This window comes from Aethina tumida, chromosome 1 (genome assembly GCF_024364675.1).
Source record: "Aethina tumida isolate Nest 87 chromosome 1, icAetTumi1.1, whole genome shotgun sequence".
Classification (NCBI taxonomy): Eukaryota; Metazoa; Arthropoda; class Insecta; order Coleoptera; family Nitidulidae; genus Aethina; species Aethina tumida.
Genome location: NC_065435.1, coordinates 42464404 through 42485495, shown reverse-complemented (window position 1 = coordinate 42485495; position 21092 = coordinate 42464404). Strand labels below are relative to the sequence as shown.

The 21092-nt window shown below is 32.6% G+C and overlaps 7 protein-coding genes across 8 annotated transcripts in view; 2 read left to right on the top strand and 5 right to left on the bottom strand.

Moving 5' to 3' along the window:
- Nucleotides 1–80: 80 nt before the first annotated feature.
- LOC109595088 (transmembrane reductase CYB561D2-like) lies at nt 81–1098 on the bottom strand. Its single transcript, XM_020010372.2, has 3 exons — nt 738–1098; nt 495–687; nt 81–437 (listed from the first exon to the last, which is right to left on the bottom strand). The coding sequence occupies exons 1-3, from the start codon at nt 900–902 to the stop codon at nt 130–132; spliced, it is 666 nt and encodes a 221-aa protein (XP_019865931.1). The 5' UTR covers nt 903–1098; the 3' UTR covers nt 81–129.
- Nucleotides 1099–1229: 131 nt separating this feature from the next.
- On the bottom strand, nt 1230–2771 carry LOC109595110 (transmembrane reductase CYB561D2). Its single transcript, XM_020010400.2, has 3 exons — nt 2409–2771; nt 1940–2141; nt 1230–1575 (listed from the first exon to the last, which is right to left on the bottom strand). Exons 1-3 carry the CDS (start codon nt 2574–2576, stop codon nt 1265–1267), a joined length of 681 nt encoding a protein of 226 aa, XP_019865959.1. The 5' UTR covers nt 2577–2771; the 3' UTR covers nt 1230–1264.
- Nucleotides 2772–2923: 152 nt separating this feature from the next.
- LOC109595087 (glycine receptor subunit beta) lies at nt 2924–4364 on the bottom strand. The gene is made up of 4 exons (XM_020010371.2): nt 4112–4364; nt 3704–3992; nt 3519–3650; nt 2924–3460 (listed from the first exon to the last, which is right to left on the bottom strand). The coding sequence occupies exons 1-4, from the start codon at nt 4283–4285 to the stop codon at nt 2997–2999; spliced, it is 1059 nt and encodes a 352-aa protein (XP_019865930.2). The 5' UTR covers nt 4286–4364; the 3' UTR covers nt 2924–2996.
- An 802-nt stretch (nt 4365–5166) lies between these two features.
- On the top strand, nt 5167–9812 carry LOC109595137 (ankyrin repeat family A protein 2). Of its 2 annotated transcripts, XM_020010435.2 has the most exons (5): nt 5167–5377; nt 5648–5796; nt 7060–7737; nt 7799–7946; nt 8005–9812. In XM_020010435.2, exons 3-5 carry the CDS (start codon nt 7195–7197, stop codon nt 8055–8057), a joined length of 744 nt encoding a protein of 247 aa, XP_019865994.2. In that variant the 5' UTR covers nt 5167–5377; nt 5648–5796; nt 7060–7194; the 3' UTR covers nt 8058–9812. The 2 variants fall into 2 exon arrangements, 1 of the variants encoding a protein (XP_019865994.2); XR_007548835.1 differs by lacking the exons at nt 5167–5377; nt 5648–5796 and having other exon boundaries at nt 7188–7737; nt 8005–8376; nt 8770–9812.
- LOC109595138 (peroxisomal membrane protein 11B) lies at nt 6021–7045 on the bottom strand. The gene is made up of 3 exons (XM_020010437.2): nt 6917–7045; nt 6748–6857; nt 6021–6695 (listed from the first exon to the last, which is right to left on the bottom strand). Exons 1-3 carry the CDS (start codon nt 6970–6972, stop codon nt 6163–6165), a joined length of 699 nt encoding a protein of 232 aa, XP_019865996.1. The 5' UTR covers nt 6973–7045; the 3' UTR covers nt 6021–6162.
- Nucleotides 9813–11271: 1459 nt separating the features above from the next.
- The window catches only part of LOC109595102 (membralin), an 82322-nt gene continuing 72501 nt past the window's right edge, over nt 11272–21092 (top strand). The window contains exons 1-5 of the mRNA XM_049966516.1: nt 11272–11444; nt 11642–12227; nt 12606–12857; nt 12911–13151; nt 13292–13382. Coding sequence (XP_049822473.1) covers nt 11684–12227; nt 12606–12857; nt 12911–13151; nt 13292–13382 — 1128 coding nt within the window. The 5' untranslated portion in view covers nt 11272–11444; nt 11642–11683. The remainder of the gene's footprint in view (nt 11445–11641; nt 12228–12605; nt 12858–12910; nt 13152–13291; nt 13383–21092) is intronic.
- Nucleotides 18782–19581, bottom strand: LOC126265375 (uncharacterized). Its single transcript, XM_049966618.1, has 2 exons — nt 19519–19581; nt 18782–19457 (listed from the first exon to the last, which is right to left on the bottom strand). The coding sequence occupies exon 2, from the start codon at nt 19415–19417 to the stop codon at nt 18902–18904; it is 516 nt and encodes a 171-aa protein (XP_049822575.1). The 5' UTR covers nt 19418–19457; nt 19519–19581; the 3' UTR covers nt 18782–18901.

Sequence of the window (21092 nt, the reverse complement as noted above, 5' to 3'; positions counted from 1 at the left end):
TTGTAGTATAAAACTTTTTAAAAATTTAATAAAATTGTTTCACAACATAGTGTATAATTTTAATTAAAAAACCAAAAATAAAAAAAAAATCATTTATTACTAAGAAAAATAAATAAATACATTCGATTGTCATTTAAATATAGCATTCTTTATTTGAAAGAAGAGCGATTTAAAAGCTTCGAGAAGACTGTAAACCGTCAAGATTCCAATAACCCACACCATGGCTGTTCTGGTTTCGTCCTGTGTGTACATTTTAATCGATCCTTTGTACAAACCAAGCGCCAACGAAGCCATTCCGATGCTGTATGAGGCGATCCCCAAAAAATTGTGGAAGAACTTGATCCATACCGGACGGATAAAGGATTTAAAATGTATGGCGTTTGCTGCTGCCACACCGCCAAAAGTAGCTACCAGGCCCAATATCCAGGAAACGAGACCTGTTGTTTTAAATAATCGTTGACTTTGATGGTGTCTTATGTTTAATTAATCATTACCTGTTATTGCGTGATTGGATTTGAAATGTGTGCTCTTCTGGTAAATCTTCAGTGATATTCCGATGGTAACGCAAATGATGGCACACCCCATTAAAACACCGTGTATGTATCCGTGAAATTTTCGTTTTAGGGATACTGTAATAAAACTCGATTTTGCGAAAACCACAATTGCCTCAGCCATGAAGAAGGCGTACTAAAATGTTAATTGTTATATTTTTTAATTAAATATGCATCTTTACTTACCCCTAGTGTGCATAAAATAATGTGCCATGTTCCAATGTTGTTTATGTCGAGATTGACTATAACTGTGCTTAAAATAACTGTTACAATCACTGCAACACACTGTTGGAATAGGACATGTGACATCCAAAGACATCTTTGGGTTAATGTTACATCTGTTTGAGCCATGTCTAATAAAATTTCGGGTTTGTGCTGCTCATTTATATTAAGAGATAAGTGACACGATACAATCTACTAAATAGTCGATTGTTGTGAGAGTTTTGCATAAATTAATCAGATAACAGAAATTTTCTGAATTCTAGTATTACACAAGTATTAAGAATGATCCTACTTTTAAGTTTATATTATGTACTGATTTACTATGATAATATCAGACATATAAATAACATTTATAAATTAAAGGAATTAAATATAAGTTGTTGCACAAAGATAGTAAATATATCGTCATTTCCGGAAATCAGGTTCTTCAGGGAAAATTATTAAAAACAAGTGTCGTATTTTTTCTTATTTATTAATTTTATACCTAAAAATTATGAGGAACTAAAAATATCTTTGATTTGGTTATAACACGACTTCAACGCAGCAATTAAACTCCAAAATACAGCAATTCCCAAACACCATATCGCAGCTCTTTCCGCGTCTTTCGACGAAAATTGTCCGAGGATGCCGTAATTGATGCCGTACCCCAGACTCACCGCACCAATGACGTAACCAGCAATGCCTAGCAAGTTGTGGATGAATTTGAAAAACACTGGACGCATTATGAACTTTAGTTTTTGAGCATTCGCGGAGATAAATCCCAAGATTACGGAAAGCAAAACTAAAATCCACGAAATCAAACCTGTGGAAAATTAATTGAGTGAGTAAGTTGATCTTTCAAGTATTTTTGTTGATAGAAAATTTTAACCATGACGAAATGTATTGTTCTCTTACGGATATTTTTGATATTTTTAATAACACTCACTGATAATTAACCATTGTTCAAAATTAAGGTACTTAAAAAACAAAATGTATGTAAATTTTATGTGTTTATAGGAAATAAATAAATTAGTCAGCTTTCATTTTAGATTAAATTTAATTAATAGTTGATAAGCCTTCGACTTTGTCTCTGGATATGCAACTTTTTAAACAATATTTGATATAGATTAAAAATGTCTGAGTTTAATAATTAGTGCAAACTCAAAATAACAAACAAACAAATTTACCTGTTAACCCATGATTAGTGGAGAAATGTTTTGCACCCGGTGGCTCCGCTTGAATCAACAAACTGATTCCTACTGTTACAGAAACGGCGCTAAGTAACAAGACGGTGCCATGAATCCAGTACTTTTTCGTCCTGTCGATGTTCTGACTCCAGAGATTATCGCCCCAGAAAAGTATGACTGCTTCAGCCATTAGAGGAACGTACTGGAAATAATATGCCCGTTTAATACTAATAAATAAAAATAATCAATAATAATTTGATATAAAATATAGTACAAAGGAAAATTATAGTTACTATATTTTTTATAGAAATTATTTAATAAAAATATCAAATAAATTTATTTTCTGACCATATTTTCCTGCAATATATTATGTAAAACAAATTCTTTATTTTTTGGTTTATTACTATTAAATTAAAGTTTGTGGGTAAATTATGTATAATTCTCGAATTTCATATTTAAGTAAACTTACCGCAATTGTGCACAATATAATATGCCATGTAAAATTCTCGTTCAGTTCATAATGTTTAAAAACTATCCATAAAATAAAAACGGTTAACACTGCCACTATTTGATGAAATATCACATTAAATAACCAAGAGATCCTTTGTAAGACAGAAATTTCATTTGTTTTCACCATGTTTGTATGCCCCAGCTACAATATTTTATTCGATGTCGGTATTGTGGAGAATTGGCGAGTTTCCTCAAACCCACATCTTTTTATTTAAATGGTTATCACCTACCTGCATCTAAAAACGTGCATATCAGATAAAGCTCACACGTCTGGAGTTAAATTTAAATCCTCTATCTCACACGTACCATAACTTCGATTCCCACAAACAATGCTTAATTAAAAAACACATTTCTATCTGTTGGTTGAATAGGTCATATCGTAAGTTTCAAGTGTTGGATAAAAATCTTCTTTGGAAAAGTTTTCACATTTAATTTTTTTACCAATAGGACGTGTGTATAGGTAAGTTGCACAAATTATACACATGTTCTTTATTTGGTTAAATGTAATAGATAAATATGTACAAATAATATTTTAAACTTTAGAAAATTATTTTACATATATTGATCCATACATTGAAATGAAAAATGTGTAGAAACAAGGAACAGAAATTTTTGTTAACATTTCCAACCAGTAAACAGATTTTGGGTACTCTTTTCTGCAAGCTCTCTTCTTCAAGTGGTATATGTCTTCTTCAGCATTACAAAAACTATCAACTATCAAAGATTCTAGCATACTTAAAACTGAGAACAATAAAGAAACACCAGTAAAAATATCTAGGGCCTTAAAATAGGACACTGGTTGCAGAACACACGTGGACATATAATAAAAATACAAAGTAACTCCGAAAGAAATAAAATTTAAATTTAACCTGGATGTTCTGTTGTTAACATCAAACCAAAGCGTTAAATAGTTTATAAGACTAATTAGTACACATGGTGTTATAGAGCAAATTAAATAGTGCAAATTTTGACGTTCTATAGCTATTTGAATTACTGCAATACTAAAATTTCCTACAATAAATATAACAGATTACTTTTCTTGTAGTATTTAGATAAAAATACAACTTACCAGAAGGTCTTATGTCGTGCTTAAGATATGTGGTAATATTGATTATTCTAAATTCATTTGAAATAGTGTCAGTGAAGTATTCAACAGCGTATTTATCCCAGATGAAAGAGACTTCTTCTTCAGGAAAGCGATCTATTAAAATCAAATATTAAGTTCTCCTCTATAACGACATGTTACATACTTACACGAACCAAATTTTAATTCACAGAACTGTGTGTCGTAAGGGAAGTTATTAAAGTTGGTCGTGCATTTTGTTGCAATTTTGACTTTTTCACTTAATAGGACATCTCCTTCGTCCCCAAACCCTCTCCAGAACATAGTGTCTTCGTTGTTGCACATGGTATTTCTACCTTCCGTATTGGTAACTTTTGGTTTCCAGATTTGGCCAGCGACAGCCATTTTTCTCGTTCTTACATTGGCGCCCAGTCTTGGGTCTCTCCACTTTTGATTTAGCAGTCCTGATATTTCGACATTCTAAAATTATGGAAAACAATATCACAGAGTAAATTTTAAATTAAATTAAATAAATTACTCATAATTTTCGATCCCTAGTAAGGGATATATCAATATATATATTATTAAAAAACACTTACCATGTTTTTAATGTCATCGATGTTAAATTCTTCAAGAGAAAACGATAGTGTCACGTAAGTTGTAAAAACATCTTGAATTAATGGTCTTCCCATTTCCGGCAATTTTTCACCACCCCGCAATGATAAAGCAGTACCCATCAACATAAAACAATCAACGAATTTCTTTTTGTTCATGGTGCAAATTATTCTCGATCAGTTATCAGATCAGAAAGAAATAGACTTAAATAAAGAATTGTTAGATGATATGTATGGAAGTAAGACATGGTAAAATCATTAAAAATTGTTAGGCAACGTCTGATACGAGGGTAGCACTAAATGTTCTGTAAAAATAATCATAAATTATTAATAACTTTCTTTGTAATTATAAATAAGTACAAGTTAAAAATAAATTTTTTTTCATCAAAAAAAAAAAAAAAATCTATAATTTCAGATTCTGACACATTCTATTAGGGATATTGAATTATTTCGAAAGTTATGGTACCTGTTTATTATGATTGGGAAATGATTTAGCCTTATCAAACAATTTTGAATGTCTCAAGTTTAGTAAATAAATAAACAAAAATTTGCTATTGTTACAAAACTAGCTCACCTGATTTTTTTCAGTGAACTAATTAACAGCTATTTCACAAAATTTTAGAAACAAATAAACAATAATTGTTATGGAGAAACAAAATTTAATTTTTTTTTTTATTTTAAACTGTTGCTATCGTTACTACTGTTTAATTAATTAATTAATGGACAGCCTCCTCGCAGAATAAAAAAAATAAACAAGCTTTTTCATAACAACAAAAACAATCGCACCCCTAAATTAAAAAAAAATAATGATCATAGTTACTTACTAAACAAGTTGGAAAAAAAACGCATCGAATAACAATATTTTCGATAAACAATAATTGTCATACAGAAACAAAATTCAAACCTTTTGTTTTTGCACAGCCTTCTCGCAAAATAAAAAAAATAAACAAGCTTTGTCACAGCAACAAAAACAATCGCATCACAAAATTAAAAAAAAAAGAATGATCATAGTTACATAGTAAACAACTTCGAAAAAATATCGCATCGAATGGCAATATTTTCGATGGATACCCACCCTTATCTTTAATTAACACAAAGAGCCTACTTAAAAAAAATTAAAAAATAAACAAAAATTGTTATGGATACGCCAAAAATTTTAGTATAAATAGCAGGAATTTCTGCGAACAAATTCATTTTACTCTGAACATCCAGACGATGAACACCTCTCAAGAATGAAGAACTAGCAATAAGGTAGGACATTTTAAATATTTATTCAATTATACATTTATTTAGGTAGTAGTTTCCAAACTATTTTTAATATGTTTAAAAAATATGTATGTAATGTATTTAAATATTTTTCAAAATTTACGTAAAGTCTCACCCCTTATATCAAAATTGTTTATATTGAACATAATAAGATAAGTAATTTAAATACAATATACGTTCCGAATTATTTTAGTTAAGTAAAATAAACTTTTTTATTTTTCTGAAAATATTGGAAACAATTAATAATGGTTTCAGTTCAGTGACGTCGGAGGCTTCGGTCCTTCGGAAACCTGCCTTTTTTACGATCTGGAGATAAGAGAATCCGTGTTATAAGTGAATAGGAACTCCAAAGACATCAGTGCGAAAATAAATATTACCAGCTGCGGGATTCCAGTTTATCGAAGGTAGGACATTTTCAATATTTGTCTAATGATTCATTAAATTCTTATTTAATAACAGTTCTGTCATGAAAGTGACGATGATAGCAAAGATATTTTGGCAAAAAGTGCTTTCTAATGCATATGTAATTCTATAAAAAATCATAATTAGTATTCTTAAACTCATTTTTTTTACCGAAATACTTTTAATTTTTCTAAATTTGAGTAAAAGGCATAGTAAGAAAACACAATTGAGAACAAAATTTATATTATAAAATACAAATTTTTACTGTCCCATAAAAAATATAATCAATGTTTGTACTTTCTTATCAATACAAATTATTGCACAGTAAAAAAATCCTATAAATAAACTAAGTTACATAATACATAAATTTAGGCTGGTGTTAATTTTTTCTTTGGATCCAATAAGACCAATAAACCAGCCAAAGATGAAATAGTCCCTAAAATACCAATGGTACCTGGAGAAAATTTGATATGTCCTAAAGCTGTCAGTGGAATAAAGAAGTCACATCCATTTTTAATAGTATCAATCAAGACATTCTTATTGCTGTGTATAACTATTAAACTTTTTAATACTGCAGAGTAGACATCATTAATATTATGTATACCATTTTTAGGAAGAATTGATGACTTTTGTTCATTAAGTAGACAAGATATTTCATAAAAATCTCTAACCAAATTCATAGTTATCGAATATAACCAATATTTGTTTGAAATCTGGCTCCATTTCTCTGTCGTTACATTACATACATCTGCTCTTCCCAACCACAGAATATGATCAGCCAATAAAAACAAAGAATTACATATCTTGCTCAATATTAAAGTGTAACGAACTGCAGAGTCGTCCTGTTGGAAAAGCGGTAATGTTCCATATATTGCATCAATGCTTCTCCCAAATCTCAACACTACAAAAATAAAGATTTTTATAACAAGTATTTTACATAATTAGTAACATACATTTTCTGAATGTACTAAGTTGATACTCTAAATTCTTTATTCCGGTGACACCTTCCTTTTTTTGTTGTTGCAATCGATGCCACAGAAACCGGCTCAAGTATTGCAATAATCTAAAAGGGCAAAATATTTATTAGGTTAAGTTTTTTTGACAACATAACATTATAGTTACCTGGCGATTTTGTCTCTTCCAGCCGTTTGATTATTAAGCTTAATAAGCTGCTCCATGTTGTGACGGTCAGGAAAGCTCCAAATTAAAAACAAAACAGCAATATTATCTACATTTTTACCAAATTTTGTTTTGAATACAATCAGGTGTTTGTGAAATGGAAAATGCGAATATGACACGAGCGAGAGTGAGACAGAACTGTCCAAATGTCAATTGTTGAACTCTGTTCAGCAGTCCGTCAAATGTATCAAGTTCAAAGTTAAACTGAATTGTCGTGAAACATGGACGACGAGTATTATGATTCGTCCAATGAGGAAAAGGACATCAAACCCATTATTTCATCACCTACGTCGTATTCGGAACCGTTAAGCCTACATCAGGAATTGGAAAGGGGTCCCAAAAAGTGGTCGCCAAGTTCCCTACAAGATTCCAACAGAAAAAGCGCGTTCCAACCCTATAAACAGAGCTACACATTCAACACAGTCCTCACAAACCTTCAAAGAGGCAATACTCAAGCAGAAACTCCTCTGCCACAACCCACAGAGGTGAATTTGTACACCAGGGCAGGCCAGGGTGAAATCACAGAAGAGGACCTTAAATTAGAGGATATCGACAAGTGTGATAGCAATGGATTGACATTACTCCATTGGGCTTGTGCATATGGTCAATTTAATACTGTTGAGTTGCTGTTGCATCATGACACTGAAGTTAATAAATTGGGACCAGATGAAGAGACCCCCTTGATCTTGGCAGCCAATGGAGGCCATCATGAAGTTGTAAGGCTATTACTAAGATATGGAGCAGATGTGAACCATGTTGATCATGTAAGTAATATTGATTATGTAATAAACATAAATGATTTACTATACTTCAATTTACTTGTAGCTATGTAATACAGCTTTAATGTATGCGGCTCGTGGAAATCATCCTCATACATGTCAAGAATTATTATTACATGGTGCAGATTTTGCAGTAGTTAACTTCAATGATGATACAGCACATGTTATTGCCATTGAAAATAACAGTAATTTAGGTAATTTAGAATTTTATTTTTAAAACATAAATTTCATATATATTTTTTTTTGTTTCAGCCCAAGCTGTGATTGAAAATTTCATTATAACGAGATTAGAAATTGGTATTTGAAGATGCTGTGAAAAATTTGAGACTGAAAAGAACCCAAGAAAACATGATTCGAAATTATCACCTGATGGCAAAGAGATGAAGTTTAAGGATACAAAATTTGATAAGTAATGTACTCTCACGATATTTTCAATTGGTGAAATATTTTTACAATTAGTGACACAATTTTTAAATTTTTAGTAGTATATACTACAAAATTATTTGTAAGTTATAATTTGAATTCCAATGCTGATTATTTTCTGAATAATGGAAACTGTGTATTCCTTATTGACAGTCATTAAATCATTCCATAATGTGAGGTTGTTGATAATGCTTTACTGAGGTCACTAAGTAACACTATTCTGCAGTGCGGTTTGCAGCATACTTATAAATAGGGATTGTGGCAAAAAAAGTTGACACAGAATGCTAATTAATGTATCAAAGGACAACCACTAATTTATTTGTGAAATCTTTTTGATACATGAATAATTAGTTTGTCTGCTTTTTTTATTACTGACATGTTTATCAGTTTGCTGCGAATCAAGCTGCAAGAAAAGTGTTATTTACTGATCGAAGAAAATTATTATCAACTAGTTCACATTATGGAATTGAGGTAATGAACAATTGTACAAAGCTATTCCATAAAATTTGTTGTCCAAAGAATTCATAAATTCCAAATTGACAGTGTCATTTACATCATTCCATAAGGTGAGGTAGTTGGTAAGACTTTACTGAGGTCACTAAGTAGCACTATTCTGCAGTGCGGTTTGCAGCATACTTATAAATAGGGATTGTGGCAAAAAATTGACACAGAATGCTGGTTCATGTATCAAAGGACAATCACTAATTTATTTGTGAAATCTTTTTGATACATGAATAATTAGTTTGTCTGCTTTTTTTATTACTGACATGTTTATCAGTTTGCTGCGAATCAAGCTGCAAGAAAAGTGTTATTTACTGGCTGAAGAAAATTCTTTTCATCCACTTCACTATGTGGAATTGAGAAAATGAACAATTGTAGAAAGTTATTCCATAGTTTGTATTACAGGTCAAAAAAATTTTTTTTAAATTTCACGTTGTCTAGTTTTTTAATCAATGGAATTTGTGAATTTTTCAAATTAAGTAAATGTAACCTGTCATAAATATAGTTTCCATTATTACACTTAAAATATTTATTAAGCAACATGCTAAAAATCAGCAATTTAATTAAAACACAAGGAAAATAGTTATTACAATTAGATTGGTAGCTGGCATATATTTACTGTAGTAAGGGAACAATATTTGATTATAACGAGAATATCAGGGAACTAATAAAATTTGTAGTGGGATAGGGAATTACTGATATGAATAATTGCTCATATCGTACAAAACTTCGAAACATGAGCGAAAGGAAGGTCAATGAATGATTAATGTAATAGAAAATATTTCCTAGCTCCATTCTTGACCGCACGGGATCTAAAACTTTCTCAGTATGCTCAAATAGTTCTGCTTTGTCATCTAAGATGTGGTTAATTATTCCATCAGTAACTTCCTCTCGCACTACAATTTTATTACTTCTTCTGAAATTCTCATTGTGATCACTTATCCGATGTCTTGCTATAGAAAATGCATGTCAACTATCGAGTCTAATTGGATTTACAAATATCCTAAATCAATTTTTGTTAAATTTTAAAATGGTCACAATACAAAAATTGTAAAAATATCACGGGAGTACAAAACAATATATGTTGTTGAAATATTTTATGTAAGAATTACAATAAATATAAATTATGTATTATATATTAGTTTTTATTTATTAAAACTTAACTAGAACTAGAATATGAAATATTCGACTATACTAAATTGTAATACACAGTAATTGTAATTTTGTCTGGAATATGCTGGTAATAAATGATATGAAATTAAAAATATAATTACATTTTTAATTAATTAAATTTACATAAATAGATGGTGACTAAAATTGTTAATGTATGTACACTTCACGAAAAAATACAGAATTGAATGTTAGCAGTTCCAAAATGGTGAATCAATTTGTAGATATAGAAACTAACAACCAGAAATAACTATGCGCACCATTGTGCTATGTTCGATCAAAACTGATACCCCGGAATGTCAAAGAGCTGTACTAAAATGAATAGACGCAATAACTTTTTCACAGATATCAAGGCGTGATACAACTCAATATGAGTCGTTCAGTTATCAATTATTCTTGTTTTAGTTTAGTTTAGTTTTGTGTCAAATTTGACCCAACAATACCAGTAAGTATATAAGACAATATCTCAATTTCTAACAAATGTTGAATTGGCAGAATAACCTTTTATCCGATAATGTAAGACTGTGAACCATCCCCAGGATAGGTCCACCTTGTGGTCCTGGGATTCAGTACCACTCCACAAGCCAGTGTCAGTGGGAATCTAACGGATCCAACTGCAATTCCAGTCCTTTCCCAGGAAGATGTCCGATCTTCCTCGATTGGTCTTGTTCTTTCCGAACCCAGTTGACTGGGGGCTGCCATCTTAGCCTTCCTTACGTCTTCTGGTTCAGTAAACCCATGTATGCCTCGCATACATGTCTTGTCATTCCTACATGAATTTTCATGTGTCTGACATACATACATCTTTGGATCCGTACTCGGAGAAGGGTTTTTAAAATTTCCCCTCTTTGTTCCAAAAAAAAACTGAACCATGAATTCAGTAGTTTGAGAAATGCAAAACTGAAAAGTGAGCATTCTGAATTGGAGAATGTTGATGAAAGGTAATGAAAATGAGACTTGAATAAGCAGAGGTGCTAATAAGTCGATTTGAAGCCAGAAAATGGGGTACTAAAAGCTATCGTTCATAATTTCTATGAGGTTTTTATTGTAAAAATGATTATTTCATAAATTCATTTCATAATTTTTAATGTTCACCTCATTTTTGCTGTATTATTTTTCTTACGGACCAATAATTGTTTAAATTCTATTTCTATATTATAATAAATATTTTTTACTTATATGATTTTGGTGTTTTATTTATAGAATATATTCTTTTATTATGGCTAAGTCCAACATAAACAACAGAGTCCAATAGACCCAACAATGCTAGTTGTATAATTCACCCAACAACTCAAAAACGCAGAAGTAGGCAATTCAGTTACACAGGTACAGTATGGGTTGCGGGGTCAGATAAATTTCAGGAGTAGTTGCATATTTTGGTCAGATGGCGCTCGAAAGAAAATATGCCTTTCACAATCAGCTGTCACTGTCAACACTGTCAAAATTGAGATTTAAAGGTTCATAAACTGTGCTTTACACGAAAAATGGCATTTTTATGAATACAAGAATGTTCACAACCAGACATTAACTATGAGAATAAATACTCAACAATATGTAATTAATTTTTAAATACTACATGCAGATTATTTAGCTGAAAGGTAATATTTACTTTCAATATGTCATAGATTTTATTTTTTTCTATATTTGATTAAATTTATAACAATTTTCACATCCTATTAAGTTGTTAAAAAATACAAAACTAAGAAAAACTCTTTCAATACCGCGGAAATCATTTTTTTCTATTAAATTCTTAGGTTATACTAATCAGGAAGTAATAACCACAGTTATTTTTCAGAATGAACCCACTTGTACATACAGCATAGGATAAACTAATATAATGTCTGGAAATGCAGCTAACCCCCCAGAGGGTGCAAACCCTGAAAATAACCATGTGGTAAATGGTCCAATAATAAACACCAACTGGTTTCGCAACAACAACCAAAATCCTCTTTTTAATATGAGAGATAGACTATTCCACACATTGTTTTTCCAAGCAGCTGTTGCTTATGCCAGGACATTTCCTAGGCCTGTCAGGCGTTTTATAGAGTTTGTTATACTGATGAAAGCAGTTTGTGCATTTTTTGTGTTAGTGTATATTCATATTGCGTTTTCAAAGACTCCAACAACATGTTTAAAACATGTGCAAGATTCGTGGCCTCGAGATGGTGTGCTCAGAATAGAAGTGGTCAGAACCTATGGGAAGGAATACACACTTGACATGAGTTATGCTAAAGAAGAAAGGTTGAGACAGCAGGAAAAAGTGGAAGACATAGGCACAGTACTGACTATGTTGGCTAGGGACAATTTTGTCAGCATAGAACCTTCTACAGTGGAAGGTGTTAGCAAAGAGACTGAACCTCTCAATGATACAGATTATAATAGTAAGTGTTTAATTTCAAATAACATTTATAGTTAATAAACAAAACTTAATAGTATGGGAACTAACAGTTACAACTAATAATAGATAATTTTAAATTGCATTCAAAAATTTCTTTGATAAATATTAATAAACTTATATTTCATTATTGTTTAGATTTAATTATTTTGTGTGTCAGTAGTACAAGTTATACTAAACAAACATTATATAATTGTAATTTTATATGCTTGGCATAAAAATGATCTAAATGTTAATTTGTGTATTTTTTGTTTAGTTTGCAAAATTCATATTGAGTCAAGCATATGTGAAGTAATTTTAATTAATAATAATTGTCATTTATTAATAAAATAATAATGTAATTTTCTATGTATTAAATTTTCAGATTTCACCAATAATGACCTGAAATCTAAGTCCAGTGTAGCACCAAATCCTTTGTTGAATCTTAGTCACATGTCATCAACTGTTTGGGATGGCATGCATTTATTAACGGAGTACCGTTCAACAGCTTCCGATGTTACCGCGTATCCCGATGGAATTAATGCCAGCGAAACAAAAGATCCACAAAATGCGGAGACTTTACTTCTCAGCAATGAGGAGGTAATTTCAGAGCCTTCTAAAGAAACAGTACCTCAAGGTATATTTGATTAGCAATAAAGATTATATTTTCTTTCAACAAGTTTATTTTAGCGTGGGAAGATGAGTATATAGTTGAATACTCATTGGAATATGGTCTTTTGAGGCTGGATAGGAAAAGTCGAGAAAAGTTAAAGGTTCCTGTCAGGCTGGTGATTTTGGATCCAGACACTGACCAGTGTTTTGGAGACTCGGCCAGTAGGATTATATTAGATGAGTTCCTGGGATACGACGATTTACTGATGGCCTCTGTAAAAGCATTGGCAGAGAAGGAGAACAATAAGGGCTATCTTAGGTAATAATAAGGAATGCTGTTTTATAGTTATAAACTAAATTAAAACATTAAAAATCACAACAATTAAAATTATTAATTTCTTTGTATATTATTAAATTTTACTATAAATTTTCTAATAATTTGAATGTGTTTGTTTTCAGGAATGTGGTGTCTGGAGAACATTATCGCTTTGTCAGTATGTGGATGGCAAGAACATCATATGTTGCTGCCTTCTTTATTATGATTGTATTTGTAAGTTGATTTAATTATCAATATGTTTTTAATAACTGGGTTGCTGGTGGACTAAACGTACTAATGGCATTGGTTACATTGAAGAAAGTATATTTCTTCCAAAATGTCTAAAACTTTTATAAACTAGAAATGAAATGAAAGAAAGAAAGATTAAAATGATATTGATAACATTTGATGTTACATCTGACCGCAATATAGGAATGGAACCTATATTTTATACAAAAAAAGATTTTATATATTGTATATAAAAAGATTTATTAGTTACATGATCTACTAATCCGCTTTTATTATTAAGCAGTTACGTTTAATTAACAACTTTGTTAGGATTTCAATACTCAAATCTGATTAAAATGTTTAAAATAATCATTTATTTCTTTTTAGTTTTCTATTAATCTGATAAATATCATTATTTATTTATTTAAATATTTTTTAATTAAATTTTAAATTCTTGAGTGTGATTTATTAATATTTTTGTTAATAAATGTTGAATTGATGTTTGAGCTTATTAGACGATATTTTCATTGATTGATTAATATATAAAATAATATGTAGGTGGTACTTGAAGATCTGAAGGATTCAAGATTAATATACTTTTTACTATGAATAAAATACTCGTAAAGTTTTTATTGTAACAGAAAAATAATGAAATAATTATCTGTATTGTTCCTTTTTATGTATCAGTTTATTTATTAATATCTAAAATGTGTAGTGCTAAATATAGGAAGTGTATAAATCATAGGAAACCAATAACGAATAAGATATTCATCAAAAAAGTTACATGACACCATTTTCATCCACAACATTCAATTATTACTTCCCTATACCATTTTCTTTAGTACAAAACCCATGTAAAAAATCAAATTTCCTATAATATAACATAACGACGTTATGTAATGATGAACGATGTAACCGAGGGAATGCCTGAGATGTTGCTTCTTTTAGATCGTGACTACGCTCGCAGTAACAAGTGCTAAATGATCTAGGACGAGGCACTGGATGCCGCCTACTTTCTTTTCAAAATTACACGACTCGTTAAACTAATTTGTATGAAATTCTACACATGCCCAATCGAATATTATATCTCGAACGTTACGTAAGAATATTCGGATGGGTTGTTACTGAAAAACAGGGCGTTACTCGCTACACTTGGATGATTATTTTGGAACCGTATTATTATAGTTTAATGGCATTTTCATTGGTTTCTAAACATAACTCGCGGTTCTTAATTGTTATCAATTAATGATGTGTTAAATATGTTTTCTGGTTTCATACTGTGAAACTATTGGCTACCGGAAAAAGTAATTTATGATTTTGGTTTATAATTTATTTTAAAACATATTTGTATTATATTTTTATATTTTTGCACTAAATTGTATATATTATTTGAAACCTTTTCTATGCTCATTCCGACTATGCCTTTTATTTATTCCTTTATTGTATTTACAATATTTTTTGAGTTGAAAATAGTGTATTCAAGTCCCATCGACTTGAAAAGTGACAATGAAGATCAATAACATTCTCTTCTTTTATGAGAAGAATGAGTTGATTACGATACATTCTTGCCGGACTGGGATAAAGCTGGTAAACCTGGTGGAACAGAAGTTTAGAAGTCTTAATCCAAGAATGGTGGACTGTTGGAGGAAATTGACATTTTGACTACTTACCAAGAGGCCGAACAATTAATGTAAATATCCACTTCTCGTACTTATTAACTATCTCATCCACCATATGGACTAGATATTTTTCCATGTGTCTATTATTTATTTTTGTTATTGTTCAGTTTTTTACATAATAAACGGTTTAATATTGTGAAAGTTAATTAATGTTTTCCTCAGTTTCAATAATCATAGAATGGTTTTGCTTGTAGAACGTGGTTTAAACATTGTTGATTTTAAGTGATTATTTTGTTAAATAAAAGTTATATTAAATAAATTGATGTTAGTTAGTTAGTAAAGACGTTGAAAACTTAATTTACTTTTACAGGTGTCTAATATATTGAGACAATTATTTAAATAATATAGACAAGTCGATGGATAAATTTCAACATTTACATATTAGACACGGTTTAAGATGTTAGCATTAAAAATTTTCTACTATACACATAAATTGTACAAACAGAGAACATTCAGTTATGTTTTTTCGTGCCGAAATTCAATATCCAATTATAATGTTTTGCTATATTAGTTGGTTTTTTCGTTTCTCAAAAGCCAGACGACAACAGACCTCGGGGTGCAGAAATCATCTTGCGCTGCTCTTATTTATTTCCTATTTCGCACATACAAAACATAATAACCCGCCCCCCGGGATCCGCCAACGCGGAAAATATCCGATTTCCTTTCGTTGGCGCGGCGGATGCCGACAAGTTATTAGGACGCGAAGGAGTGCCGCGACTTGGGTTTTTGCCGTGCTTTTACGTCCCAACGCTTCCGTAAATTAGTCCGTCGGATGAGTTTTCAAACGGGATGTCTTAATTGGGAGATTTCTTGGAAATGAACCTTCTCAATTTACGGTCATTAACACTCGTGGTGGACCATTTTTTTTTCATAACTACTTACTATACAATTAGCTATCTGATCGGTTCTGTTAATTGTGTCTGGGTGCATCGGATTGCTGATTAAATTTAAATGGAAATGCTATTTAATTGAGGTGGAAATACTGCGACTCATAATTGTTATTTTACTAAAATTGATTACTTAATTGTGTTTAATAAAATTTATCAGTGGAAAACACCGTGCATAAAATTAATGTAGAAACTTTTCAGATGAGATAATTCAGTTTCAGTTACTGTCAAAGGATTTCTAATTGTTTCTTGTCTGATTCCGGAGCAGACTTTTTACTTTCGATCATCTGTCCTTTTATTATTGTTAAACTAATTAACACAACTTTAATTCGTGCCGGGAAAGTAGAAAATATGTTCGCCCCGTCCACGGGTGTAAGCCGATTTGGGTCAGGAACGCAACCGCCTCACGGCCGAGGCCGAATTTCAGCCAACCTGTAACACTAACCATCTCAACAGGGTACGTCGCACCTCACCACAATACGTGCCTTTCGTCGCCGCTCCCCCGACAAAATATGAAAGACAACCCGGAAACCGTCTTCTCCGGTCGGCCGTCCTCCCGACGGGAACGAGCGCCGCGGCGGTGCTAATCAGCAGCGCACGATCGTGTTACGGCGAACCGGGGGGACATAAATCAGCGGTGCCTCCGCGCGACGTCGGCTCCTCGGCGGCGGGTTAACAGGGTCCCGGTGGCCTACTTGCTCGTAATTATGTCACCTATCGTATGACGACGCCCGCCGCCTCCGGTTCTTGGGTAACGCCGACGGGGCCGTGACGCTTTGTCTACCTTCAACTGTGCGACGTTAAGCGACGCCTTTCGCCGCCGCGTGCATGTTTTCACACCGGAAGTGTCTCGTTGACTAATTAAATGGGACGTCACCCCTTAAATTAATCGGGTCAGAAAAATAAAATTGAACAAAGATTTAATTGCCGGCCGTCAATAAGACCCGATGCGAATTATTAAAAAAGGAAAAACACATTTGTAGTTCCCACTAATTTGAACCCGCAGATAATTTTCCATTCGTCCGGAATCCTCATTACGAAAATACACGTCCTTACGCGTCTGCACATGTCGCCTGTCAGAGTTCCATCCGCACAATATGAGCAAAATAAATAAAAAAGCTGCCACTCCATAAAATGAGTCGGACGAAAAAGATTCCGTCGGGTGACGGGGGCGATTCATCGATAAAAATAATAATTTTCGCCTGGCATCATTCAAGTTGTGTCAATATAATGTGCGCTGATCAATCATGTGACGGGGATCTAGTTTGTGTTCGGAACGCTAGATACGGACAAATTAATTCAGTAACGTCGACATTATAAACATGCGTTTTCATGAAGGCGACGCCGATGGTTCAATTTTTATCGGGATGGATTTTGTTAACTTGTTTACATCGGGTTTTATTTATGAACATCGGAAACTGTCACTTTGCATAACGTGAGTTTCCCTACCGGATGGATAAATTTGATTTGTTTGCTCGTCTTAAATTATAATCTTTCTTGGCGGGCAACAACTCAATGAACTATATAATTGCATTTTTCACTATTTCCCTATCACATACAGTCACAACTACAGTCTGAACCTATAACCTGCGGATGTTTAAGTAACACTTGTTTTACTAGTTGCAGAATGATAGATACTATCTCCTACATTTTTTATTAATATATTCATTTTTTTAATCGTTTACCTAGATTATCAACTTCACTTCTTCTGAATTAAACTGCCAAAGACAAAAATAAATAATAGACACATGGAAAAATATCTGATGGATGGACTAGATGATGGGGTGAGGTAGAAAATCTTTCTTTAAGTCTCTAATAAGACAGTGGTAGCTCTAGCATGAACCTAAATTTGCAAGTAAAAAATTCTTCTTGCCATCAGGTTTATCAGCTTCAATACAGTGTCCAGTCCGACGAGAAACGTCCTAATCAGCCTATTTGTCGTCGCATGTAATAATGTGATCAATAAAAGGCTCATATGCGTTGCGTGCAACGAGAAAATTGGCAATTGTCAAACGCCTAACTTTGTTATCATCACTTAATTTATGTGGAATCAATTTGTCCAACTTTTTCATGAAATTCTTTGCACGAAGCTTCTTTCTAACGGTTGATTCATTGGAGCTTAATGATTGGGTCATTTCTAAATATTTTATACTCGATTTATATATATCATGAATTTTTATACTTATTTTGACACATTTTGCTGCCATAATTATAGCAACTTAATTAATCTTAAAAATATGAGGTGTACTACTTGAATTGCGTGATAATTACCAAGACCGAAAGAAACAAGAAGAGGTGGTTAAGAGTTCAATTATGTCCCGTATTATTAAAAAATTTAGAGATACTGGCCATGTGGTAGCTACGAAAAAATTTGCCTGAGTTCGAAAAACTTGAAAGAAAATCGATAACTGGATAATTCGAATGTCAAAAAACAATTCAATCTTATCATTAATTGAAATTAAAGCCAACCTGGAGGAACTGAGACTCGCCAAAATTAATTCAAGGTGTTTTAACAGGAATACAACCTCAAATACAAATCCAAAATTGTAAAGGATCTGTTAAAAGACAGAGTATCGATGTTTTTTCTTGCCCTCTCCAGAAAAACTATCGAGTCTATGTCACGGAAGTGGTTCAGAATTATAAAACACAGTATATTATAAAAGTGTTAATGTTAAATTAAATAATAATCATTTAAGATCCCTTTTAAAATTAAAGTTGCTATATTTATGTCCAGCTCAATTTAGAAAAAACCATTCCACACCAATTATTAAAAATGTACAAGATAGTGTTACTTATTTATTAACACTAGGAAATACATCTAGTCATTAAATAAAAGGAGTTAAAAGTTGTAAAACATTTATTGGTTTAGACACATCACATAAATTTGACGGTGTAAAAGTATAAATTCGCATTTGGCACTAAATTAATAAGTGGGAGGCTCTCGCATGAAAGAAATTGATTACTGATAATAAACATCTAAATTGTTATCACCTCCACTATTCGGCTGGTGAATTTTTAAAGAAGTTTTCGAAAAATTCTCAATTTCCACGCAAAGGGGCACCTTCATTTTAATAACGTTCGTGGCGCATTTAATTATTGCCAGACATTCAGACATCATGTCCTCCTCTTCGGGACTGAAAGCGTAGTCCTGCTGATAGTCACTTTGATAACCGACAGCTCCTTCAACATCCTGGACCATATCCCAACATAAAAATGCGCTCATAATCGCCGTGAATAGGCTGTTTTTTGGCAGTACTTTGTACAGGACCATATCGAAGTATGTCCGCTGTTTGGACGATAGTTCGGACCATTTAACGAATAGTTGTTGTACAACCGGATTGTTGCTCAGGATGTGTATCATACAATTGAACACTTCAGATTTCAAGCAGCGGAAGTCTTCTGGGGTGGAGCTAGACATGTTCCTTGGTTTGCTAGTCCTCAGATACGGGCCAAATATGCTTGAGCCGGTCGGCATGACTGGATAAAAAGAACGACGACTTTTTTCTGCTGTCAGTCTGTCAAATATTTAATGTTTAGTTTGATGTTTAAACCGTTTTTTGTAAAAAATTGACTTACTGTTATATTATTTTGTTTTTTATGCAGTACTGTTCAATTTGGTATTATAATTTTATCATTATTGCAATATTTTACTGAGAAATAAGGGGACTAGAACTATATCGTTTCATTTTAATTTTAATAATTACATAATACTTAGTTACGATTATTAAACAAACTTTTGTAGTACGTTCATTTTTTGTGAAATGAATACTCATTACATTTATTAAGTTGGCTCATTTGGGTATTATCAAAATAGTTTGCTTCCATTGTGAACTTTAAGCAAATTAAAATCCAATGCCGTTAATTCCTTTTGGGAAATTTAATCCTTTTCCTTGTTATTTTATTATTGACAATTATGAAAATCTATACAACTGATAATTATACACACATATTGACATTTATCCAACCAGCCATTTTACGGAGGATAATAAGAATGATATATATTTCAAAACTTTTTTCGGGCCTATAACAAATAATTTAGATGATTCCCAAGTGAAAAAACCAGTTTGGTGAATAACGGACACTAATACATATACGGTTTTTAAACGAGATAAAATAATACTAATAAATCATCTCTGGAAAAGGTTATTTTGACCGACTCAAAGTCCATACATCCATAAGTTCCACGAAAACTTCAACGACAAATATCCCGTTCTATCCGCAAATACATTTCTGACGAATCAGAGGGATTTAACCCAAAAGGTTCCCGTGCTAGTCGCCCACATTATGTGGTATGTGTGTGTTTAAATGTTTCTGCCTTTGTTACAGAGAGAAAATTGGATATATGTAAAGTGGTTTGATAAAAAAAGTGGTTAGTATTAAAATAGAAGTCGACACTCTTATTTTATTTTATTTCTTATTACTGCCACGGCTTAACAATATACGCCGTTCATTTGTGCCCCAGTTAATTGAACTATAGGGAGAAGATTGTCGTGTGATCGTTCAATAGTGACGTAAAATATGTGCCAGAAGGACGTAACAAGATCCTTAGTGGTATGACCAAAGTCGTTCCGGAACAAACAACTATTTTAATTATCTCGCATTTCGGCAAAACCTGTGTCAGGATAAACAGCAAACAAGAATACATTAAAAGGCATTTACGCTCCCCATATCACATGCGGATATTGAATAATACAAAGCCCCGCAACTTCGTACAGGCATTGTCGTTTCGTTGCCGACAGTCAATCGGCTTATATTTAGCAGTCGCATTCCTCGATCGGAACGCCGTTGTGTAACTAATTAGAAACGGCGGAGACGGCAGCGGCGAAATCGGTGACGGCTATCACCTGCGATAGACACGTGTGTGCGGGAGCGCGGGCATTGCCTACCCGCCACGAACATTCATGCAAAGCCAGTCGGGAGCGGCGGCGGCGGCCTCGGGGGGCGGCGTCTAAGATGCAGCGAGGGCGGCCGCGTGTCGAACGGCTCTCGTGGCACCTCCAACGCTCGGCCCCTCGTCGCCACGGTGTGCGAAAATTAATAACCATTTTTTTGACGGGACTGTGCTGAACTCGAATCGACCGGTCTATTCTGGTCACCATATTATAAGATCATGGGAATGAGTAAATATATTGCTCCACAAGTAATTTTAA